General features: G+C 38.5%; 1 protein-coding gene across 1 annotated transcript in view; it reads right to left on the reverse strand.

The window, feature by feature from the left end:
• LOC122795974 (dedicator of cytokinesis protein 2-like) overlaps positions 1–27,595 on the reverse strand; it is a 2,887,083-nt gene that overhangs the window by 2,704,038 nt on the left and 155,450 nt on the right. Inside the window, exon 4 of the mRNA XM_044064456.1 lies at positions 13,090–13,145. Within this exon, the coding sequence (XP_043920391.1) occupies positions 13,090–13,145 (56 nt within the window). The remainder of the gene's footprint in view (positions 1–13,089; positions 13,146–27,595) is intronic.

Genomic DNA, 27,595 nt, shown 5'->3' on the forward strand with positions numbered 1-27,595 from the left:
AAGGTCTCTTATCACATTTTTGGCATTAAGTAGACTACCAGCTATGTGGTAGTTCATGGGTACAGAGCTTTTACCAAAGGGGATGACAATACACTTTTTGGCATTGAGCTTCAGGCCATGGCTTTGACACCAGGTATCTGTCTAAGTGAGGCCCTTTTGTAGTTTGTCCACATCGTTAGGCATTTCGATTATGGCTCCTAGTTTGCAGTCATCTGCAAACTTTGTTAGCCAAAGACCTTCTGTGCTGGCCTGCACTTCAGAGAAGTAGATACCAAACAGGGAAGGACCCAGGACTGAACCCTGTGGTACTCCACTTGTCACTGGTCTGATGCCGGATTTGGAATCCGCTACTTTCACAGTGTGGGTTCTGTCTGTGAGCCAGTTAGCAACCCATCTTCTGACATAGGGATTTATACCTAGTTTAGTGAGCTTATCTATAATTCCAGAGTGGGAGATGGTGTTGAAAGCCTTGGCGAGATCTAGATAAGCTGTGTGAACCATTTTACCCTCATCTATGGCTTTGTTGACTGCTTTAAAGAAGTCAATCAGGTTTAGGAGACATGATTTGCCTTTTACAAATCCAAACTGGGTAGGGTCCAGAGTTTGGAGATTACCAATGTCTTTGTTTATGAGTTCCACAATGATACGTTCCATGGCCTTGCAGACCAGGCTCGTCAGGCTAATGGGGCGGTAGTTCCCAGGGTCTGTAGTGGCCCCCCCTTTGTGGAGTGGGATAACCATCGCAGTGCGCTATTCAGTGGGTACAAAACCTGAGGTGAGGCTATGATTGAACATGGCACTTAGGTAGGGTGCCAGTTCATTCTGTAGTTCATGTAGAACGCAGCCTGGGATATTGTCAGGTCCCATGGATGCTGTGTTCTTGGCTTTGGAGAGTGTGTTTTTTACCTGTGCAGCCGTGATTACAGGAACTTTGCATTCTTCCAGTATAGAGATGGGCCCTCTAGGGGGTGAGAGGGGGGTAAAGTTATCACTGAACTTATCTGCTAGGATGTTGGCAATATCAGTTGGTTCTGTATATTTAGTGCCATTGTGCTGTAACTCAGAGCAGATCTGAGTGTTCCCATTTAGATTCTTGACATAGCTATAGAATGCTTTGTGGTTGTCTTTAGAGTCAGTGGCAATTTTGTTTTCATAACTAGCTTTGGAGGATTTTATGAGGGATCTCAGCTTCTTACTGAGGTTGACCAGGGAGTTCCTCCAGTCATGGGATTTTACTCTTTTTTGCAACAGTTTCTTTCTTCTGTTGTAGAGTTTGTTTATGGCACAGGACCACCAGATTGGCTTCCTTTTTTTGGAGGATAACATCTTGGTTCTATTAGGGATAGCATGATCCATGCACTCGTGGAAGTGCTTATAAAGTGCATTTGTGTAGGATTTGGCAGTCATACCTCTATTGTCCGTCTGCATGGGTGTCATGAAGTTTGCCACTTCTGTCTTGAGAAGTGTGAAGTTGGCTTTGGAGAAGTTTTTTATGATGGTTTCCCTAATTGGGGCTGGGGGTGGGATGTGGATGTCTAGGCTGATTAGCTTGTGGTCGGATCTGACCAACGAGGAATTGACCTCTGGTGTGGAACACCAGTTTCCCATGTTGGTAATGACCAGGTCTAGGATATTGCTGCCCCTGGTGGGGGTGTGAATAAGTTGATCCAAGGCGTTGGAATTTATGAATTCTAGAAAACGTTGAGCAAAAGAGTTGGTACATGAGTAGTTTTCCCAGTTTCCCAGTTTCCCATTTTCTTCATCACATGCTGTACCAAGGAGTGATAGAACCAGTTCCTCCTTCCCAGGTGGGGAAGAGGTTTTATTCAAAGATGTTCCTATTCCCAAAGAAAGAAAGAAAATGCTTGGAGACCATATCCAGATCTTTCTCTCCAACACCTGTTTGTGATAGCGCCCAGATTCAAAATTATGTCAATTCACTACCTGTTGCTTCTTCTTCCTCTTTGAAGTTTCCTGGTAACACTAGACTTAAAAGATGCTTATCATCACATTCCTATTCATCCAGACTTCAGGTGTTTCTTAAGGTTTTGTGTGTCTGGATCATATTATTAGATCTCATCCTTACCCTTTGGACTATCACTGCACCAAGGGTGTTTACAAAGTGTCTAGTTCCAGTTATAGCTGATTGCAGGCTACAGGGTATCCAAATGTTTCCATATTTAGGCAACTCACTTATCTTTCTAGAATCATTCAAAATGTCATAAATCTCTCTCTTGGGTGAGAGATTTCTTGTACAAGCTGGGATTCAAAGTGAACATTCAAAAGTATTTATCGACTCCCTCACAGAGGATTGTGTTCCTGGGGATATCAACTAGATACCTCAGTTCAAACAGCTTTTCTTTCACAGAAAAAAAACAGATTTTTATCTCAGACTGGTCACTGTGATTTGTGTCTCATGGCATCTATGACTCTCATGATGTCCCTGGTAAGATTACATATTTATTTATTTATTTTGTTTATTTATTTTTATATTTGTTTACTGTGATAGTCCAGCTGGGCTGTTATCTCTTTTTCAGCGAAGGCCCAGGGAGAAAAGCCCCATATTACAATTATATATATTCAACAGTATTATATAATATATAAAATAAAATAAAGTATTAAGATAGCTGAATTAAAATTAGAAAAATATACAAACAGGGCAAATTGCAATAATAGATTGACTTTACACATGAGTTACATATTCAAAAAATTCACTCTTAGTACAATCTAATAGAGCAGTACAATAATAAGAGGAAATAACTAGGTGCAAATCAATATATATTAATAAATTAATGATAGAGTCTTTGGTTAAGAAGTTTACAAAAGGAGTGTTAAAAGGTAGTACTTGATTAAATAGTGACAATTATAAGAAAGTTAAAACTCAGAGTTTGTGAGAAAAAGAAAGAATTAAAAGATTATGGAAGAGAGAAGGAAAAAAACGTAGGTAACTTAGTAAGAGAAAATGACGAAGTATTAGATAAGTCAAGTAGAAAATAAAACGATAAATAGTACAATAGATAGTAATAATATTCAGCCTGGTTTAAGACATGAGCAAAGCCAAGATTTGGATAGGTGATACTTGAGAAGTATTTTAAATATATGAGAGTTAGAAGTGGAAAGTATTGGCTGTGGGGGTCATGTTCCATAATCTGGAGATACTACTTGGAATATAAAGAGTCACCATGGAAGTTATTAGACCTAGTAACTTGTAAAATCAGCTTATCAGAGGATCTGAGTTGTCTAGTGTTGGAATAAGTTTTAAGTAGATTTTGTAGAGCTGGACATTTCTCACGTTGATATATTATCATATGGGCTATAGAACATTGGGTATATGTAAGGAGATGGGGTAATTCTAGCCAATCAAGTTGCTGAAATGAAATACAGTGGTGTGTTCTAAATGGGGAATTGTTAGCAAATCTGGCAATTTTATTTATTTGTTTTATTTATTTTACATTTGTTGACCGGGCTGGTCCAGCTGGATATATTTCCATTTTCAGTAGAGGCTTGGGGAGAAAAACTCCACATATAAACCACCACCACACAAATAATGTTTATAATAAACAAGAAAGGTATTACAGTTTAAATTATGGGAAGACTATGAGACACATTACATTAATACATAATACACCTACAGATCATTTTCCAGTATGAATATCTAGGGCAAACCCCAAGACATTATTAAAATACATTTAAATCCTTGGTTATTCTAGTTTGCTCCGGACAGTTACTATTTCCAAGGGGTTAAACAGTAACAGTAGAAAAAGGAGGAAGTATAAAGAAATGGCAGGAATACTACCTTCAGGATACATTCATAGCCAAGTAGAAAAGATAGCTAATTGTGTCTAAGTAGTAGAGATAGCTTATAGGTGCTACAAATTCAGAGGAGTAGACAGGAAAGAGTGGAGGAAAGTAGGAAGTCAAGAGGTAGCAGGGAAATCCAGAGGATCAGTCTGGGTAACAGCAAGGGCATAGCCAGTGAGTTTTAAGGTGTTTATTAAGACTTTGTTTAAAGAGAGGAAGGGATGGAAGTGAGGTTAGGTCAGATGGCAAGAGGTTCCACTGTTTTCCAGCACTATTGGAGAACAGAGAGTCCTCAGCTAAGTTGTTAGACTTGGTGGTACTAGCTAGAAGTTTATTGGAAGAGCGTAAGGAATTAAGATTCCTATAGGGTGCTATAAGGTTGTTGAGTATCGGTGTGTTGTTGGGTTGGTAAAAAATCTTATGAACAATGGTAAGTTGGGAAAGTATCAGAAGGTTTTTTAGTTCGAGCCAGTCTAGCTGGTGAAGGTTAAGACAGTGGTGAGTTATATATGGGTTTCCAGTGGCAAATCTAGCAATACTATTATAGGAGTTGGCTAGTTTGGTAAGATTATTATTTTTTAGATTAGTGTATATGGGTGCAGCATACAGAAGAGTTGAAATTAGATGGGAGTGGGCAATAATCATTCGGGCTGTTGGAGTTAAGAAAGGTTTTATCCTATATAGGGAGCCTAGTTTTTTATTAACAGATTTAATGGTGTTATTAATGTGATTGTCAAAGGTGAGGTAATTATCAATTGTGATTGCTAATAGTTTGGTGGAAGAGTCGGGGGATATAAGGGTGCCATTATTGGATTGAATGGAGAAATCTATGGGGGAGGACTTACTGTTTGTTGTAAACAGTAGTAGCTTGGTCTTTTTATTTTATTATAGCATACTTCAAGTTTAACTAGTTTGTTTTTCTTCAGATTAGTGAAAATGGCAGAAGCATATAGAGGGAGATAGTAAATGTGTCCTGGCAATGGATTTCCTGGAAAAATCAGTGAGATAATGTTTAGCTCTATAGAGAGAGCCAAGTTTAAAGTGAAGATTTTTAATGACAGTTGACAGGTGTTTATCAAATTTCGAGTTGTTATCTATTGAGATACCATTTCCGCTGTGATACAGCGGTAGTATTGTTACCTCACAGCAAGAGGTTCTCCCGTTCAATTCTCTGCTTGGCTTGGGAGTGCCTTCTATGTGGAGTCTGCATATCCTCCCCGCGGTTGGGTGGCGTTCGAAAGACATGCGTGCGTAAATGGGCATGCCTTCGTTTTAGATTGGGCATCGAGCTGGCACCTCGGCGTTTCGTAAAAATCTACTGCCAATCATTAGCGGACCGGAGCTCCATTGTGGCAACCCCTTGCCGGGAAAAAGCTGAAAAACAAACAACAAACAACAACAAACATGCCAAGAAGTTTGGTATGAGATACTGGTTCGATAATAGTGTTATTTAAGGAGTAGATTTGGAAAGGTGTAAGTTGGCTTGAGGGTTTGTTGTCTATATGGGAAAGATACACTGGTATCTGAAATCTCTTTTGTCCTAGTATCAATACCCTTTATCTTTTCAAATCCCAGTAATGGGGTCTTTCAGAAGACAAATCACTTGGTGGAGACAACAGATATCTTAAAATCAAGGTCTCCCTCACTCCATCCCTGCTCCAAAGCAGTCAGCCATCACAGATGCTTCAAATGTTGCTTGGGGAGCAATTTCAGGAGAGATAAAAGTGCAGGGTGTTTGGGACACCAAGTACAGAAGCAAGCATATAAATATCAAGGAGTTGCTTGCCCTGATCAAGAGAATCAGTTCTCTGAACCATTTTTCATCCACAGGAACTCTTCAAGTGATGTGGTACTTCAGCAAGCAAGGGGGAACTAGGTTATATACCCTTTGCAGATTAGCCATGTTAGCTTGCCTTATAGCTTCACAGCACAGTCTCACTCTACAGGCATCCTACTTTTTGAGTGAGCAAAATTGTGTGGCTGACAAACTGAGCAGGACCAGGGCAGACCCTTATGAATGGAAACTGGGGGTCTTCCAAGATTTGATTAACCTGTGGGGAGTTCTTCAAGTAGACATCTTTGCCTGTTCCCTGAGCAATCAACTGGCAAACTTCAGTTCCAAGACTCCATGCAAGAAGGCTTGGAAGACAGATACCTTTTCTTTTCTTTGGACAGGAATGTTCCTGTATGCCTTTTCACTAATATCCAGGGTACTTCTGAAGATTAAAAGGAATTCCCCAAGATCATTGTTGTGACTTCGTTCTGGCCCAAGCAACCAAGATTCTCCCTTCTTTTGTAAATGGCCAGGGGCAATTACCACACAGTTCCTGACAGAATGGATCTACTCACACAAGAACAAGGCTGTTTGATACACCCCAACATAAATCATCTGCAACTGAGTGCCTTAATGATAGGGTCTTAATTTCTTTTAGGCACCTGTTTTTGAGGATGTGCAGCAGGTACTAATGGAAGTAAGATATCCTGCTAATAGAACATCATAAATTAACAAATGGAAAAGGTTTTCTAGTTGGTGCCAATAACATAACCAGCACCTATTCAATGCTAGTTGTTATCTGGTTTACAATGTTTGTGTGAGTTACCTATGGCCTTTCTTATTCCTGTATCAATGTTCATTTATGAGCCATTTCAGCATGTCTGCCCATGGATCCTCCTCTTTCAAGGCAGTCACATGTCAAAAATGTTCTTAAAATGGGTTTTCCATAAGAAGCCTCCAAGTAAAGTAGTGGCCCTTCTTTTGGATCTTATTTTTGTGTTAGAGAAACTAACACTTGTTCCATTTGAACCAGCTACATTGAATGACGTGAGGTTCTTAACATGGTCATCATCATCTTCTTTTGGTTGTTCCCATTAGGGGTCACCACAGCAGATCACCTGTTTCCATTTCTTCCTGTCCTCTGCATCTTGCTCTGTCACACCAACCACCTGCATGTCCTCTCTCACCACATCCATAAACTGCATCTTAGGCCTTCCTCTTTTCCTGTTACCTGGTAGCTTCATCCTTAGCATCTTTTTCCCAATATACTCAGTATCCCTCCTCAGCACATGTCCAAACCAACGTAATCGTGTCTCTCTGGCTTTGTCTCCAAACCTTCCAACCTGGGCTGACCCTCTAATATACTTATTCCTAATCCTATCCACCCTTGTCACACCCAATGCAAATCTTAACATCTTTAATTCTGCCACATCCAGCTCAAACTCCTGCCTTTTTTGTCAATGCCACTGTCTCCAACCCATATAACATAGCTGGTCTCACTACCATCTTGTAGACCTTCCCTTTCACTCTTACAGGTACTCGTCTGTCACAAATCACTCCTGACACTCTTCTCCACCCACTCCATCCTGCCTGTACTCTTCCACACTCATCATTACTCTGAACTATTGACCCCAAGTATTTAAACTCATTCACCTTCGCCACCTCTACTCCTTGCATCCTCACCATTCTTCTATCCTCCCTCTCATTCACACACATATATTCTGTCTTAGTCCTGCTGACCTTCATTCCTCTTCTCTCTAGAGCATATCTCCATCTCTCCAGGGTCTCCTCCACCTGTGCCCTTCTCTCACTACAGATCACAATGTCATCTGCAAACATCATAGTCCACGGGGACTCCTGTCTGATCTCGTCTGTCAACCTGTCTATCACCATTGCAAATAAGAAAGGGCTCAGAGCTGATCCTTGATGTAAACCCACCTCCACCTTAAAGGCATCCGTCACTCCCACCACAGACCTCACCACTGTCACACTACCCTTGTACGTATCCTGTACCACTCTTACATACTTCTCTGACACTCCTGACTTCCTCATACAATACCACAACTCCTCTCTAGGCACCCTGTCATATGCTTTCTCTAAGTCTACAAAAACACAATGCAACTCCTTCTGACATTCTCTGTACTTCTCCATCAACACTCTCAGAGCAAAGATTGCATCTGTAGTGCTCTTTCCTGGCATGAAACCATACTGCTGATCACTAATCATCACGTCCCTTCTTAACCTTGCTTCCACTACTCTTTCCCATAACTTCATGCTGTGACTGATCAATTTAATCCCTCTGTAGTTACTACAGCTCTGCACATCACCCTTATTCTTAAAAATCAGTACCAAAACACTTTTTCTCCATTCCTCAGGCATCCTCTCACTTTCCAAGATTTCATTAAACAATCTGGTTAAAAACTCCACTGCCAATTCACCTAAACACCTCCATGCTTCCACAGGTATGTCATCTGGACCAACAGCCTTTCCATTCTTCATTCTCTTCATAGCTATCCTTACTTCCTCCTTGCTAATCCATTGTACTTCATGATTCACTATCCCTACATCATCCAACCTTCTCTCCCTCTCATTCTCTTCATTCATCAACCCCTCAAAGTACTCTTTCCATCTCCTCAACACACTCTCCTTGCTTGTGAGTATGTTTCCCTCATTATCCTTTATCACCTTTACCTGCTGCACATCTTTCCTAGCTCGGTCCCTCTGTTTAGCCAATCGGTACAGGTCCTTTTCTCCCTCCTTAGTGTCCAACCTTTCATACAACTCTTCATATGCCTTATCCTTAGCCTTTGCCACCTCTCTCTTTGCCATGCATCTCATCTCCTTATACTCCTGTCTACTTTCTTCATCTCTCTGACAATCCCACTTCTTCTTTGCCAACCTCTTTCTCTGTATACTCTCTTGTACTTCCTCATTCCACCACCATGTCTCCTTGTCATCCTTCCTCTGTCCAGATGTGATACCAAGCACCTTTCTAGCCGTCTCTCTTACTAGCTCTGCTGTAGTTACCCAGCTATTTGGTAACTCTTCACTGCCACCCAGTGCCTGCCTTAACTCATCCCTGAACTCAACCTCACAATTACCCTTTTTCAATTTCCACCATTTGATCCTTGGTGCTGCCCTCACACTCCTCCTCCTCTTCTTGATCACCAACTTCATCCTACAAACCACCATCCTATGCTGCCTAACTACACTTTCTCCGGTCACCACTTTACAGTCTCCAATCTCCTTCAAACTGGCCCTCCTACATAAGATATAATCCACCTGTGTGCATCTTCCTCCACTCTTGTATGTCACCCTATGTTCCTCCCTCTTGTTAAAATACGTATTCACCACAGCCATGTCCATCCTTTTTTTGCAAAATCCACTACCATCTGACCTTCTGCATTCCTTTGTTTAACACCATACCTACCCATCACTTCCTCATCACCTCTGTTCCCTTGATCAACATGCCCATTGCAATCTGCTCCAATCACCACTCTCTCACCCTTGGGTACAGTCATCACCACTTCATCCAATTCACTCCAAAATGTTTCTTTCTCATCCATTGCACACCCAACTTGTGGAGCATATGCACTAACAATATTCATCATTACACCATCAATTTCCAGCTTCATAAACATCACTCTATCCGACATTCTTTTCACCTCCAAAACACACTTAGCATACTGTTCCTTCAGAATAACTCCTACGCCATTTCTCCTCCCATCCACACCATGATAAAACAATTTGAACCCACCTCCAATACACCAAGCCTTACTCCCCTTCCATCTGGTCTCTTGCACACACAATATACCAACCTTCCTTCTGTCCATCATATCAGCTAGCTCTCTCCCTATACCAGTCATACTGCCAACATTCAAAGTTCTGACCCTCACTACCACAGTCCTAGCTTTTCTCCTCTCTTCCTGTCTTCAGCCATGTCTTCCACCTCTTCTCCTTATTCGGCCAACAGTAGCCCAATTTCCGCCAGCACCCTGTTGGCTAACAGTACTGGTGGTGGTCGTTGTTAACCCGGCCCTTGACCGATCCGGTATGAAAATGTTTATTGGTGTCTGCATGAAATGATTTTATTAATTGCTCTGACAAGAAGGGTATCTGAGTTGAAAGCTATTACGGTGAGTCAACCCTACCTTATTTACACAAGAACAGTGTTTCTTTGAGAACTAATCCTTCTTTCATGCCTAAAATGCTATATGAGTTTACATTAAGTCTAATTATCCTTCTCCCCAATTTCTTTCTTGAACCTAAGAATGAGGGAGAAAGGATACTCTGTAGCTTGGATGTCCACAGACAACTCAAGTACTATCTTGATAGAGCTAAATCTTTCAGATCATCAAATCAATTATCCATTTCTTGTGAAGCTAAGAAGAAGGGACAACTGGTGTCAAAAGAGACTATTTTCAAATGGTTGTCTAAGGCTATTGCCTTTTGTTAAACTCATCATGACAAATCAATTCCAGGCAGGGTAAAGGCCCACTCTACAAGGACCTTGGCTGCTTCTACAGCTTTTTGGAAAGGGTTGGATTTTAGAAGTATTCTAGAATCTGCTACTTGGTCCTCTGTACATACTTTTACAAAGCACTATAAGCTGGATTCCTTCCCTAGATCTACATCATGCTTTACTAGGACCATTCTCTAGAAGCACCTGGACCCTTCACTTTCCACCTCTCAAATACAGTTAGCTATGGTAATCTCTCCATATAGATATGGCTACTGCAGCAGTGATCAAAATGAAGAACACAGTTGTTTGTTGTTGTTGTTGTTGTGTCTTTCAGCTTTTCTCGGTTAGGGGTCGCCACAGTGGAACTCCGGTCTGCTAATGATTGGCAGTAGATGTTTACGTGCCGACTTGCCAGGCCTGACGCACAACCTTCAACGAAGGAACGCCCATTCATGCAGGTCGCCACACAGAAGACGCTCTAACTGAGAATTGAACAGGACAACGTCTTACTGTGAGGTGACAACACTACCGCAGCACCACCACCGCAGTTAATATGAAGAACACAGTACAGCTATGTAAGTTGAACTTACCATAACAGTAGATATTCAAATAATTACTGTTGCAGCACCCACTCCCTCCCTCCATCTCCCTTGTTTTTTTGGTGTGTTTTTTTATGCCAGGGTGTAGACTTCTATTTTTTGTTACTCCTAGCATTGTCTTTTCAGGGCTCAGACTCTCCCTCTCTCTCTGCTGGCAGGAAAGATCTGAAGGGCTTCCCTCGCAAACTTGTCTTTTACTGAAAAAAACAATGCATGCTGGAGGATAAAATGTACCAAAACTGTAAAAACAAATCTAAAGGTGGTGTGACCAATAAGACTCGAAGTCCCAAAGTAAGTACAAAACATTTAATAAAACAAGTGTTAAAAGGTTAAGCGCTTTCATCAAACTGACTTCATCAGAACCATAAATTCAAAAGACTAAACACTGAAGTATCTAAAATGCAATAATCATGTGATTATACAAAAATTAATTCTTAAAAGAGTATTGCCCCATTTTTATACACACATAGCTTTTCTCTTGAGAACAGGCATAATAGAGGTACTATCATGTATCCATGGCTCAGATGTTGCATTTAATCTCAATTGCCACTTGAGCTCATTCTCCTTAATTTTGTTTTCCCAGTAACCTCCCCTCACATCTTTCATAATTCTTTCTAAAATGCCGAATTTAAAGTAGTTCCCTTGGTAAGATCCACTAACATGCATTATTATTGTCACAATTCTTAAATGCACAGAGGTGCTCATAAATCCATTTCCGTAAACTTATAGCTGTTTTACTCACATAAAAGAAATTGCAGGTTTTGCACACAGCTATATACACAATACCTACAGTACAACAAGTCCCTAGACTCAGGTTAACTCTCCTTGGGGGATTCCCAATAACATTGCTACTATCGTGATTAATATGTTTACAATAGGTGCACATACCACATTTTTTGTCCCCCTGACCTTTTGTTGTCAGAAAGTTTTTTAATTGGGTGTTCTAATAGGTTTTAAAAATAAATCTGATTTTTCCCCAAGTTGTTCAATAATTTCTGCGTTACCTCTGAAGATGGTCCAGTGTTTTGTTAAAATGTCTTTTGGGACATCATGTTTACCATCAAATCTGATAAACATAGAATGGAGGAAATTTTCTTGAGTGTGGTGCATGTACTTAACTATCCCATCACTGGAACTCAAAAGGGGAATAGATTTTGCACCCCACTCGTGCAAGATATTTTCTCCCATTTCCAAAAGAAATTCCTTCAGATGCCCCCTTTCTAGGAACATACTGATTAAATTACCCAGTTCAAATGTTAATGTGCTTAAATTAGAGCACATTCTGGCAGCTCTCACCATTTGGTCTTTTACTATGTTCTTTTTGATGTGTGGGGGGTGTTGAATGGTATAGTCCAAACATCTATTTGACTGGGTGGGCATTCTGTAGACTTTAGAGCCAAACACACCTTCTGCCTTAATACTGAAACTGGTCAGGTCTAAATAATCAACCGAGTCTTCCCAATGTGTATGTGTAAACTTAAGAAATGAATTCACATTGTTAATATAATGAACAAAATCATTCCTTACGCTGTCATTCTTTTTCCATACAACAAAAATATCATCCAAAAAGCTAAAATAAACATCCCAAGAAGTAATTGATAGTACCTCTATTATGCCTGTTCTCAAGAGAAAAGCTATGTGTGTATAAAATGGGTTAATACCCTTTTAAGAATTAATGTTTTTATAATCACATGATTATTGCATTTTAGATACTTAAGTGTTTAATCTTTTGAATTCATGGTTCTGATGAAGTCAGTTTGATGAGAGGGCTTAAACTTTTAACACTTGTTTTATTAAATGTTTTGTACTTTGGGACTTCGAGTCTTATTGGTCACATCACCTTTGGATTTGTTTTTGCAGTTGTCTTTTAGTCAGCTCAGCTCAAGCCTCTTGACAGTTTGGGTGTGTGGAGCATGCCCTGAATCTTTGAAAGCTTGCCAGCTATCTCCTTGGCAGGATATAACCCATAAAGTTAAGGCTACTGCAGCGGTGATCATTCGAACATCTACTGTTATAATAAGTTCAACTTACACAACTCTACTTTTTATGTGTGGCAAGCCCTTCTGTTGCAGATGACTTACACCCTCAGATTATTATAATCAACACAAAGGTTACATTAGTTGAAGAAAAGGCTTTTTTGCCCAAAAAATCAAACATTTCCTTTTTTTACTTGGCAAATTCTGAGGAAAATGCCATTTTTTTAAATTGACTGCTCAATTTCATCTAAGTGAAGCACCTATAATTCACAAGAAGAAACTCCCATTTTTACAGGACTTAAGACTCTGAAACTCCATTGTAAGGTGAGTCACTTAAAAACAGTTCTCAAACAATAGTAATATGGTAAAGATCGGCAACTCTTTTATAATACTCTGCTGTGCATATTCTAAAATTAGTTATAATTATTTGTCTCTTGCTTATAACAACTGGCTCTGATGAATTTATTACTCACATACCCATTTATTTCCACTGTGGCACTCTTTAGTCTGATAACAGATGTAGGAAATATTCCCTGTAAAAAGAAGCAAGACAACAGGTATTTCAGAAGTTATACAGCATGAACTAAGGAACATGTCACAAGCATAGATAAACAATAGAGGTTAATATCTCAAAGCAGGTGACTTTTAGAAAGAAAATACAGTTTTGAAGTTTGTTTATCTTTTCTTGTCTAACTGACCACAAATTACATTAACAAATTGAAATGGATGTGGTGATTCATGTTAATCTGATCAGAGCATTATCTTTTTTACTTATTTGCTTATTTCAGCTAGGTAAGCTGGATCCAGTTGTCTTTTCAGTTACTGCCTTGTTATAAAAAGCTAGAAGAAAAATAAAAAAGTAAAAAGAAAAAATCATTATGTACAAAGAAGTAATTTAGACTCTATCTGTAAAATGTCCTTACCATCTCATCTGTATAGAAATGCACTTCAAAATGCATTTAATGTCTTTACCTTGAGATTTGATTAGACAGATTATCTAACATTTTGAAGACTGATTCCTGAAAGCATTTGTGTTACATCTATTTAATGAAAAAAGAAAGCTTGCATAATTCTGCACTTGCCAGATGTACTGAATCATTCACTCAAATTATAAGAAATTGCCTTACTGCTGTAAGAGAATGTTGTTAAATCACTATCACAGTAAAATACATAAGATTCACAAAAGAAGTTTGCTTTGTATGAATGCACTCCACTCTAATCTTGGGTTTGATTCTTTCAGACTGCTTTTGCATGCTGAGTGACATTAAACAAGTGACTTAAACCATGTAATGCATTTGACTGCCTCTAAAAATAGCTGCTTTACCCGGTTAACAAATTAATAAAACATAAAAAACTTTGTTTTAAAGGCATTTTAGCTCTTTCTCTCAACAACAATGTTTTGTTGATTGTTTTCTGTTATTGTTGCAAAAATTCAGATTTAAATAAACAACATTTAAGTTAATTTTGCTATTACTGATGGTCTCTTTCTGTCACTTGGATCAGCCATAAGACATAAAGTTCTTGAGTTGTGGACTCCACAAGCACTACCTACCTGGACTACTCTACAGATATATATATATATATATATGTATATATATATATATATATATATATATATATATATATATATATATAGATATAGATAGATATAGATAGATATATAGATATACAGATAGATATAGCTATATCGATATATAGATATATGTGTGTGTGTGTGTGTGTGTGTGTGTGTGTGTGTGTGTGTGTGTGTGTGTGTGTGTGAGTGTCAACTGACCTAGGAATTTATAGGCACATAAGTCTGACAAGCCTCATCTGTAATGCTATGGAAAAGATCATTATAGAGTTAATAAATATAATATAAAATATAGTTAATAAGTATAGTGCCTATAGAAACACATCAAACCAGAAATCCAATTGTAGCATAAATGCCTGATCAAGGGATTTTAAACTGTTTTGCAACATAAACAGGAATTATGGCGGGATAGATATGTATTACAGAGAATACCACAACTATGGAACCATTTTCCACTCCATAAAGCAAAGAATATGTCTTACTCTATTCAAATGAAATTTGTATGACTGGCTGGGAAACCATAAATTCACTCCAAACTTAGCACCCATGCCCTTTTCTTAATCTTTTCAAATGAAATTTGGATGACTGGCTGGGAAATCATAAATTCACTCCTAACTTAGCACCCATGACCCTTATGGAAAGGGGCAACAAGTAATGTCTTGACATATCCTTGTTCTGCCCACTCTGGGTTATATACACTTAAAATTTAAGGGTGAAAAACTACCATGCTAATGTAAAGCTTGGTTTCTAATGATCCTCACAAATCAGCAATTATGTCAGTATCTATGAACCTGTGAATAGCTTCCTGCAGACTAATATCTATTTAGTGCTCTGTACCTTGAGTGACTCCCCCAACACATGTGTTGTGTTCTTAAAACTACATAGAACCTGTGGTAAAGCAAATATTCACGCTAGAATTCTGAACATATACCTCCACATCAGTAATACCAGCTGTTGTGACAACTTCTTAACCAAACCTATCCCCTGTCTTTGGAACAGTCTCACCTTGTATATCATGCAGAGCACTTCCCAAGCAACATTTTAGACCTGACTCAGTGATTGGATGGGTCATCAGACCTTTTTGTCCTGGATATGTGAGGATACTCTCCTTAAAAAGGGAAACTCTTGAATCTCCCACCATAATCAGGTGACATAGTTAACCATCATGATGGTCATCTAGGTCATAAACTTAGTAAAAAATATGAACTTATGAACCTATTTCTTCTATCATGTTGTTGGTTGTCTTTCAGCTTTTTCCCAGTAAGGGGTCGCCACAGCGGAACTCTGGTCCACTAATGATTGGCAGTAGATTTTTACGAAACCCTGAGGTGCCAGCTCAACGCCCAACCTTCAATGAAGGCACGCCCATTTACGCAAGCATGTCTTTCGAACGGTATCCAACCACGGGGAGGACATGCAGACTCCACAGAGAAGGCACTCCCAAGCCATGCCAAGAATTGAACGGGAGAACCTCTTGCTGTGAGTTAACAACACTACCGCCGTATCACCGCAACCTATTTCTTCTATCATGCACCTCATGATTGTCTTTTTTGCAGCAATTGCAGATAAACACAGCTTTTCTTAATAATAGAGAAACTTTTGTTATAGAGATCTTCCAGCCTGAAGATTTTCAGCTCATTCTTTTAGTTAAATCAGCTGCTGTAAATTTTATTCAGATGACTGTGATAAAATCTTTGTAAGGGTTTCTGGCAATAGGGATTCCTTTAGACTTTGAGTGATAATAGAGCATCAGTTTTACATTTTTGAGTTCTAAGTTTTCTTTCTCTTTTAATAATACTAAGAGAAATCATTCAAGGTCTTTTTTATTTATTGTCTTTACTGGCTGTCACAGAAGGAATCTGGCAAAAAACATTTTTTGTCTGACTAACCATGTGCTCCATTCCTTTATTTTCTATTACTCGGATATCACTATATACAAAAAATTATCTGAATTTAAGTCTGTTTACATGTATATTAACATACAATTTTAAAATTAGCTGCAAAAATTAATTAGTCATAGGACATGTACTTCAAGTATAGATTTTCTTTGTATAATGTTAAGTATTAAGACTAGAAAAAGAAGCAGCACAGAGCAGCTGATAACCCCTTTCCACCATTTTGAAAGTGTATATTCAGTCAAATTGCAGAACCTGATTACATGATTTACTCTACCTATTTATGTTTCAGTGTTTTAACATCCTATTCATCCTTATTCTGCATTTGTTATTTTATTTAAATACATTATGCACACATAGCCAATGCAAACATAGAAGTTATGTAATTACCTTCATCTTTTCTTTCCATTTTCATTTTCATTTTATTTTTAAATGGTGACTATACTATATTCAGCAAATATATTACAGTCATCTTTTAAAAATAAAATATATTCAGCAAATTCTTGAAAAGTGATGACCTAGATTTATATTACTCTGCATAAATTAGGAAAATGAGTCTTTTTATTTCATGTATCACAAACTAAAATGAATGAATGAATCAATCAATGAGCTACTCAAGGACCTAAAAAAAATAAAGTAAAATAAGAAATGGTGCTGTCACGTGTACACCTATAATATTATCAAGCTACATAAAAAAATCTGTCCATACTAGGGTCCCAGCTTCATCACCATCTACATACAAAGTAGTGTGCCTCCACTTCCTACAGTCCTGTAGTGCCGCGAGTTTCCTCTAGCTGAAACCGGGTCTATATCACTTCAGCGAAAACCCCATTACCCGAACACACATACATCGACCCCCCACACCTCAAACTGCAAAATTCCCGAATGCACTAAACCGCAAAAAATAAATATCGAACTGCCATAGTCGGCCAACCCCACAACCCGCTACTTAGTACCTACCCAAACAAAATAAATAAACCACAAACGTACACTAACCAAACCCTACAGACATACACCCAAACAAAAGAAATAATCCACATACATACATACATTTAACAAAACCCCATTTCCAACACTACACTAAACCCCACATACACAACTATCTATGCACTATCCTTAACCCCTCCCTAACCCTAAGGTCCGTAACTACCGCACACTTCCCCTACAGACATACACCCAAACAAAATAAATAACACACATACATACACTTAAAAAAACCCTACATCTAACACTCCACTAAATCTTACATACATTACCTATCTATGCACTTACCTTAACCCAAATCCTAACCCTAAAGTCCTATCTATCGCACACTTACCTTATGGAGCTATACTGCAGATGGGCCAACCAAAACAAATTGACATTTTGAGATTTGCGGTTTTGGATGTTTGAGGTTTACGTACTTCGCACGATACGGTTCGACGTATCCGTGTTTGAGTAAAGGGGATTTTGCTGAAATAATATAGACCCGCTGAAACCTGCTGCCTCTCACTCTCCCCTTCCTCTTTCATCATTACAGAGCATTCAAAATAAATGTAGAAAGTGCCTGCAGAGTATGTTACTGAACCATCTGATGCCCATTATTTACAGTATTTCATTTTATTTTACTATAATTGTTTAAACATTAGTTCTAAGCAGTACTAGGTCTTGTGGCGAGCACACTACTTGGTATTCTCCAACTCCCTTCAACCCTTACAGAACCCTTCCACCCTCTTGTTGGTTGCATGGAATAAAACAGTAAGAAACCAGCCACTAAACTATTTATTCCTTAGCACCAGGCTAAGAAGAAATGGTAAAACAATCACAAGGAGAGGGAAAATCTGACAACTCTCTTATGATACTGACCTGGGACTCTTCTTTTCTTTGTTATCTGCCTGGTCTGCCTCCTGGTTCAGGCATGTTTTTTTTTTTTTTACCCATAGTTATCAATCCCTCATATGGGGTATCTTATGTGAACGAGTAACCCCCCCCCTCCAAATCAGCATCCAAATGGAGCTTACTTATACCACTGATACAAGGGCACCATTTTTAAATCTATACAGACTAGGGTCCCAGCTTCATCATCGTCTATAAAGTAGCGTGTCCTTATGTAAGTCTGCTTATAAGTTTGTGTCTGTATGCTGTCTTTTTTTTTTTATTCTGCCTTTTGCAACTCAAAAATTGTATACTAGAGCAACTAGTTTAATCTACTAAGTTGTGTGCAGCTGTATCATCAACAGCCTATTTTCTTTAATGCATTTATATTGTTCTTTAACAGTTAGCTAAAGTATTAATTTTAATATTCTTTTTGCAACCTTGCTTCCTGTTCTTTTCTCACCTTTACAAGTAATACTTTATCCTGTTATATCTAACTCTCTCTAAGCAATCTATTCTTATCTCTCTACCTTCCATTCACAGTTCCTACGGTCTTGCAGTGCTGCAAGTTTTCCCTAGCTGAAACCTGCTGCCTGGAACTCTCTTTCCTTCCACTTTCATCATTATGGTGCATTCAAAATAAATGTAGAAAGTGTCTGAAGATTATGTTACTGAACCATTTGATGCCCATTATTTACAGTATTTCACTTTATTTTACTATAATTGTTTAAACATTAGTTCTAAGCAGTGCTAGGTCTTGTGGAGAGCACACTACTTGGTCGACTTAGATATTAATCTTGGTAATCCCCTCCTCACTTCAACCCTTACAGAACCCTTCCACCCTCTTGGTGGTTGTATGGAATAAAACAGTAAGAAACCAGCCACTAAAATATTTCTCTTAGCACCAGGCACTATCAGCACTTATGGTACTGACCTGGGATTCACAATTATAGCTGATTGTTTATTTTCTTTGTTATCTGCCTGGTCTGCCTCATAGTTGATTTTGCTCCATTCATCCTCACTCCACTCAGGCTCACTCTGTTCCCCTATTCTACCCCCATTCCCACCCACCCCTGCTTTCTCAAAACATATACTTAGTTAATCTCCTCCTGTCATTAACTCCAACCAACCACCATCACTAATTCCACCTATCACTCACCCTGCTATTTGCCACTCCCCCCAGCATACTTCCTCCTAATACCACTGCTGCCAATTACTTCACCCCAATGCATCTGAATATTCTCTTCAACTACTATAACTACACACACTCCTTCCCCATATTACTCTACCCCTCACCTAACCCAACTAGGCTACTAAATTATACTCCATTTATCCAAGGTCTCACCCTACTTCTTGCTCTTCTCACTCAAAATTCAGTCTTTCTAACTTAGCTGTAACCTCTCCCTCAGCACTACTCCTCTTACCTCTTACTCAGTATTCAACCACAGCTCTACAGAACTCCTCTTCTAGCTTCCACTACTGTTTTACCCTGCAAGTCTGCAAAGACAGCTATCATGCGCTCTTCCAATATACTACACTCTCCACCCTACTCCTTTCCACACTCCGTATATTCCTAATACATCTCACTGTTCTAAACCCCATTTCCTTCTCCACTAACTTCTTTATCATCTCTTCTATCTCTACCTCCTTACCTATTCCACCCAACTTCTATACAAACATATCTCTGAGCCTATATCAACTAAATCCCCTCCTCCATCGCAAAGTATAGCCTATCTCCTCAGTGTATAAAAAACAATTGAATCAACAAAACTTCTCTACTGTAAATTTTCACACTAAATCAACCACTAACCAAAATCTATGATATCATGCTTTTAAGCTCTCCACCATACCTTTATGCGGTAACATACACCCCAATCCAGGATCCACTACACTCAACCATCCCACCACACCCATCAACAGAGACTCATTATATATAGTAAATCTGAGTCGTCAAAGTATCCATAATGAAATCTCAGACTTTCAAGCATGGATCACTCACCATCATCAGACATTATTGCCACCACTGAGACCTGGCTAAAACCCATATTAAAGACACTGAATTTCTCCCTCCAGGCTTTCAAACATAAGATTAGACAGGGCTCATAAAAAAGGAGGCAGTGTTGCCCTTGTCTATTCCAGCACCTACAATCTAGTTCCATTTACTAACACTATACCTCAGTTCTCTAATGCATAAATACTCATAACTTTCTTAAATATGAATACCTGCAAAAAAAAACTTTGCATCATAGCTCTCTACATACCCTCTAGAAACAACATACCCATATTGGAAGATACCCTAGCCTGGATCTCTTCCAATATTAAAAATAAGACCATCATACTGGGCGACGTAAAGATCAACCGAATAGAACTCAACTCTAACTACACATTCTCTGATATTAATCTTTACAACTTCATCAGCTCATTGACTCCCCCACCAGACCTAACAAAGACAATGACAATGGATAAATTTTAGACTAGATTCTGGTTACAAACCCTAACAAACTATCCTCATCCAGAACACTCCCAAACACCATCAGTAACCATCCCCCAGTCTTTATAAACCATGTGTCCCCCTCCAGTCAAGGTCGACATCAATATAAACAAACAATGAATTTGACATCATTCAACCCTTTAACATTCAGCAATATTCGAAAAACAACATATTATAATTTACTAAAAACCCTCCCTCTTGAAGAAGCTGTTGATTACTTCAGCACTACCTTCATGAATACACTAAATAGCCTTGCACCTCTATGTGTACAAAGGATCAAAAATAACCATGCCACTTGTCTATCCAAGCCTACTCAACTTCTCATGCATGCCAGAGATAAAATATGGAAGTTATGGCAAGCACACAGAAACATCTCAAACCTACTAAAATTCAAACAACTTTGCAACCAAGTAAAAAAGTTAGTCAAAGATAAAAAAACACTGCCTAAAACTTCAGTCCAACCACAAGCAGAACTCAAAGAAATTCTGGAATACCTTTACTCCAATGCCAATCCCAATCTCAACTATAAAAAGACTACTACTAAAGCTAAAACCTTGCTGTAATGCCCCAGATGGCATACCCTCAAAATACCTAAAAATTGTTATGGACGGTATCACTTACCCCATAAGCATACTCCTTGAGTCCTATGTTCCCAAGGCCTTCATTCTACCTCTATATAAAAGTGGCAACAATACTGACATCACTAATTTCTGACCCATTGCAATTCTTTCTCTGATCTCCAAAATCTCACAAAAATGCATCAATAGTCAACTTCTATGCTATCTTCTTGACAACTAAATTCTTTCACCCTCACAACTTGGCTTCATACCTGGCCATAGAACTACAACAGCCCTACTCTCCTATACGGATACAGTCAACAGAGCCTGTGACACTGGCACAATTGTATCCTCCCTCTTCCTTGACTGATCCAAAGCATTCAACACTGTTTCTCACCCTTTATTTATCACCCACCCCAGCTTTACTCCATAGCATATTGCCTACTCCGAGGTGATCTCTGCCTAACATATAAAGCTATGTCAAACCCAGAGCTGTTGGACATGCTACACTTAATGAAATCCCAATCCCTCCAGGTTACACACTCTAGGGACTTAAACATTGTCACCACAACAAACAGGACATGCTAGAGGGATAGATTCCTGTCCCAGAGACTTCCTATACTCTGGAACAAGCTACCCATCTATGTCAAGCAAAGTTCCTCATTAGCACTGTTCAAGAAAAATCTTGATGAGTGGATGGGAAATAGGAAATACACCCAGGGGATCACTTCTGTGGCTCTGGGGCACAGGAAAATAACTTTCTTGGGTGGCGTAAGCCAGGGAACCTTGTTTGCAAGGCTTACTTAGGCCCTTGGGCCGATAGCCTAGTACCTACCTATGAACCTATAAACCCAACTATCTAAGATCGGTCTTTCCCTCCCCACTCTAAACTGGTTCTCTAGTTGCATAAAAGAAAGACAACAGATTGTCAGATGGCAAAACTCTAGCTCTTCTTTCCTCAACACCCCTACCGGAGTTCACCAAGGCTCTGTACTTTGACCACTCCTATTTAGCTTATTCATAAACAATTTCCACTCATCTCTCTCTCTCTCAAGGATCTGTCATTTAATATGCAGACAACTCTACCGTTGTCTGCTCTGCCAACACATTCTCTGATCTACTTCAACTAACTAAACAGGCCTTCTCCTCCACTGAATCCTAAATGCACAACAGCCACCTAACTCTGAACCAAAATAAAACTAAAATCATCCTATTCACACCTAAGAAAATAACCCAAGTAAACAAAACTGAGTTGACCATCTGTTCTCATAGTAAGTCTATAATCAAAGTCATCAACCACACAAAGCTCCTTGGAGTCACTATTGATGAACACATGAAATTTGATCTGCATGTACAATACAACATTTGCAAAACACATCTTAAACTTGGAATACTCCATAGACATAATCACTTCCTAAGCCCAGCCACAAAAATAACCCTCACCACAATTTACCACCTACCCTCTCTCATCTACAATGCCCCTCTACTTAACAATATCCAAAGCTCTGCTAAATCCAAACTTGAAGCATGCTACAATAAAACTGCAAAATTCGCAACCAATTCTAAATACTCCACCCATCACTGCACTGCTCTTAAATCACTGAAATGGCTAGAACTACCAAACTATCTCTCCTACTTGCAACTATCCACAGCTCACAAAATACTCTTTAGACCCCTAGATTATCCTTTCCTGAGCTCAACATTCAGCTAATACTGTCCTAACAGGCCTCTTAGATCAAGGGATCAGAAGGTCTTGCAGATTCACAAACCTAACCTCCCACCTGGCCAGCTTCTTTATTCATGTTCAGTTGCCAAGAACTGGAATGTTCTGCACCATTAGAATAACTCATAATCCTACCTCTTTCAAGACTTTCCTTCACAACCACCTATCCTCAAGCTGCAGGTGTACTTGTACCAAGTCATCCTAGAAAGTGTATGCTGCTCTATTTCTTATCAACATTATTTGTGTGTGCGTGTGTGTGTGTGTGTGTGTGTGTGTGTGTGTGTGTGTGTGTGTGTGTGTGTGTGTGTGTGTGTGTGTGTGTGAGATAATACTACCATACATATAGATTATAGTGACAGCCCAGTGGACTTTCCCAGTAAGCAAAATGCAAATAAATAAATAAATAGATGCCTTTACTTGTATAGTTCCTTCTGTGATATGTGATGAATATTTGCTTCTGCTGGTAGCCCGACTTTGCAGCAGATTTCATAAGCATTGATGAGGGACCTGCTAATATCATTTATGGTTATCTTTCTATTATCATGCTTAACTCATTTATTTGTTTGCTTCATACTGCCCAACCTCAGCACAAGAAATCTGGACAAAGCCTAAAATAATGGAGGGGACAAAGACCTAAAGATAGAAACAGATTTCAAACGTTGCTCTTGTAATCTTCAAAAGTTGCTAAAATAACAGTATTTGTGTTAATGTGCATTTTAACAGTATTTGTATTAATTTGCATTTTATGCAAGATTTGAAGTCTGAAACTCAAATGTATGTCATTATTTAGTGACTTCAGTCCTCAATAATTGGCCAAATAACCACAACTTTTATGAAGAATAGACCAAAACATATGAGATAAGAAATCTGGCCATTCTGTAAAAATCTGTGAGAAGTATGGTGTGTTTTTGTTTAGTGACCTGAATGCAAATTGCCTTGCAAATAAAACTTTCTGAATGCTTAAGTTCACTTCAGTCTGGCAGCTGTATTGAATAACCACCTCTGACTATTTAATTGAGGTTTAAACACTGAAGATGTAATTTCAGCCCTACCCATATGGAAAAAAAGTTACATCTCCTGCAAACTCTGAACCTGAAGTCTTCCTTAACTTAGTACTGCATGCATAGTCTGCTGATCTCTGAAAATGCTCCAACTGGTCACCCACAATAAATTCATTATTTTGTTCCTATGCCTAAACAGCTGGAGGGAATATGTTCTTGTCCTTACCGGAGCATCATTCTGAGCATGAATTCAGAGTCTTTACTTTACCTAAGCTTTGTATGGGTATATTTTGAAAGTTGCACTGCCCATTGTATACAAAAGTAGTTAAAAATAATGTTAACACCATTTCTGAACCATGTGAGGTGAAAAAGAGAGATTCTGTTATGCAGTGAATCCAGTGAACCCAGTTTCTTTGTGAAAAAAAGGGTGGATCTTGTGGTAACACTGGAAGCATGGATTAATATGGCATGTTAAGTAACTCTAGTGAATTACCTATTGACAGGGAATACCTGGAAAGAAAGGGAGCACAAGGTATTTTCCCACTTTAAAATATTAGAGACAAACTGTTTATTGAGGACATGTCAGAAATGTGTTATTTATCTTGAATAAATACAGGCCCACGTTTCAGAAATACTACTACTCCATCCATAGTAGATGTTTTCAGTTAAGCATTGTGTTATAACTTTATTTATTCCATGGTGTCTTACAAGATGTCATTAAAGGTGTCATGAAATTTCATGCAGAGACATTCTGACAGAATGCCCCCTTTTTGTACTGTGTGCGATGCTTATTTAGAGATTATTATTACTAATTTGTTTAACTGTCTAATGTTGGTGTATGCGTGATATTAAGCTGGTGATATGCTGTTTCTGTCCTTATTTATTTCTGCTGTCCACACTTTTATATCATTGGATTTTATCCACTAATGCTGCCACAATTGTTGTGGTTAGGGAGCCACTGAGATTTGACAATATGCCACTGACATTTCTTAACGATAATTATTAGTAAGGTACCATAATAATTATTAAGTGGCCAAACTATTTCATGCCTATGTAAGTGATATTGCAGAGAATTTGAAAAAGATATGGTTGTCTTTTTTGCCAATGAAACAAACATATGTCACATGAATAATGCATACCATGGTACAGAAAGGAGGACGTGAGATTTGGAAAGATTGGAACAACAATCACATTAATAGAACCTAAATTCATTGTGAAAATGCTAAATGATACATCTGCAAACCATCTCCTCCCCCAGAAAACCTCATAGAAGTGGAGAGGAAGCAATACCAAAAAAGCGGAAAGTGATGAACCAGTGATTGTCATATCAGGTAATCAAAACATTCTGTGGGTTCCTTTGATAACACTTCAAGAAAAGACACTGAGATGCTAGCATTCACTCAGGCATTATCACTATAACCAAAAGTTGCTAATTCTTTATTTTGCAAAGATAAAGACAGTTCAGAGTAATTTAACAAATTCAGTTATTGTCTACTTACTAACAAAACATATATATACGTGTGTGTGTGTGTGTGTGTGTGTGTGTGTGTGTGTGTGTGTGTGTGTGTGTGTGTGTGTGTGTGTGTGTGTTTCTGTGGATGCAGTTTATAATAATAAAAACTAAAACAGCACCCCTTGAAGTCCCCATGTTGGAGACTGTGCCCCTCCCACATCCCCTGATAATTATAATTTTGTATGTAAACCAACTCTGAGATCATACAATAGTGGGGGGAAGGGCAAAGTCCCTATTTCAATATTTTGAGTTTCAATATTTTGAATTTTCAGTCAAATAAATGACACCCATTTGTATATATAAAACACAGATCTAATTGACTTGATAAAATTCATGTCTACTTAATAATAAAAGTATTTGGAATATACAGTGAACTGGAAGATATATCATTATAGAGAGCAGATATGGAAACAACACTGTACAAGCTTTATGATTTACCATACTAGCATTTCCACTGTCTAGTGAAACAATCCTTTATTGAATTTCTAAATATGTGGCAGTTTAAGAAGGACCTTAGACTATGGCAAATTGCATACCACAGCTTGTCTGTATAGTTCTAGTATTCAAGTAACTAGCATATCTAGACCTATTTGTATTTTTAGGGGCACACAGCGACAACTCGTAAGGGACCATGGTACCTGCTCAGGATTGTGCCAAGTTAGTATGCTGGCCAATGCCAGATACTTGGATGTGTAGCTTTGCTTTCTAGCTAAACTTTAGCTATACAGAGGGTAGTTTATTCTCAAACTCAAGACAGTTTGTAGTCCATATTATAAAGTAATGGTGGATTTTTCCTTGATGATCAGCAACAAATCTGGAAATCCATCAGTATCCCTACTCAAGCCATTGAATTATTTGTGTCCATTGGTAAGTGAATGGGTGTAGTGAGTAAAAGGGTGAAGGAAAGAAGTGCATTGCTGCACTGGTTTGCTCTGCACTAGAGAGAAGGAATGTTTTAACCATGTAAAGATATCCTAGTGTTTTGTGTTGGTTTAGACAGGACGAAATAAGCATTTAAGTCAAACTTAAGCAAGCAAATAATCAATAATAACTCCTAGCTATTTGGTTCTAAACTGAAGTCTTGCTTACTGGTCCCTGTATATATCATGGATTACTATCATTGCTATTATTATTATTATTATTATTATTATTATTATTATTTTGTAAGTAGATAAGGTTATCAGACTTATAAAGATATTCCCTCTACTGACCCTTAGAATTACAGTCCTGTTAGTAACACAAGTATTATTTGCAAGGCTATGGAACAAAGTACTGATGAACGAATAAGCAACGATATAGGTGACCTTATATCACTAGATATACACAGGTTCAGCTTTGAAAATGGCAGATTATACATGCACAGCTTGGTTGAGTTCTTTGAAAAGGTTACTGAGGTTCTGCATAGAGACTATGCAGCCAACACTGCTTATCTCTGGACCTTGCCAAAGCCATTAACACCATTCTCCAGGCTGGAATTACAAACTTTCCATACTCAGTATTAACCCATGCATAGTTCATTGGATTGGTAATTGGCTGTCTGACAGAACCCATGCTGTTAAGGTTGGGGTATTTGCTCTAGACAGACAAAATGTCAACAGTGGTGTACCACAGGGCTCTGCTCTGAGTCCCCTCTTATATTTATTTAAATATTATATATGGATCTAGGACACTTGAACAAATACACACTTCACCAAATCTAAAAATGGTGAGCATAGCAGACACAAAGTGCATTAAGCCGAAAATACAGTTCACAGACACACAAATCACGAACACATATATTGCAGATTAGTGCAGTTATACCCTAATGCATAAACAACTAAATGTAAAGTGATATGATTTCCCATAGTGCACATTCAAACGTAGTAGACGTTATGAATGGTATTTCTCAAAAAATGTTAAAATCCACTGCAGATGCGTTACATCTTCAGGAGGTTTGCAATACCCTGTTGGTATTGTAGATGAGTATACTGTTCCTTATGATCAAAAATGGTCTGGAACTGCTGTTGTCATCGTACTAATGCTTTTTTCTTAGGAGAGGGAGAAGCAGCACAAAGCCTGCAATGAACCTTATCTACTTTGTTTTGCTCCCGAACAACAGCAAGTAAAATGTTACAAAAATACCACACATGCTTTCCCACTATACACTTCAATCTTCTGTGCCAGGCTTCTATGGCGTTCTGAGTTCTGGGTAGATTAAGATCATTCAACACAGATATGTTCCTAAACTTTATTGGAAACAGGGGTGGAAATCGCATACAAGTAGTTGATCTAGTGCAAAAAGCCCTAGGTTTACCTAGCAAATACTACTCTGCAAAATATTTAAGCAAGCCCTTCCCTTCAGTTGGAAATGTGCCTTTAAGCAATATAAATGTGCTC

The sequence above is a fragment of the Protopterus annectens genome, chromosome 2.part2 (genome assembly GCF_019279795.1).
Source record: "Protopterus annectens isolate FY-2018-M chromosome 2.part2, PAN1.0, whole genome shotgun sequence".
Classification (NCBI taxonomy): domain Eukaryota; kingdom Metazoa; phylum Chordata; order Ceratodontiformes; family Protopteridae; genus Protopterus; species Protopterus annectens.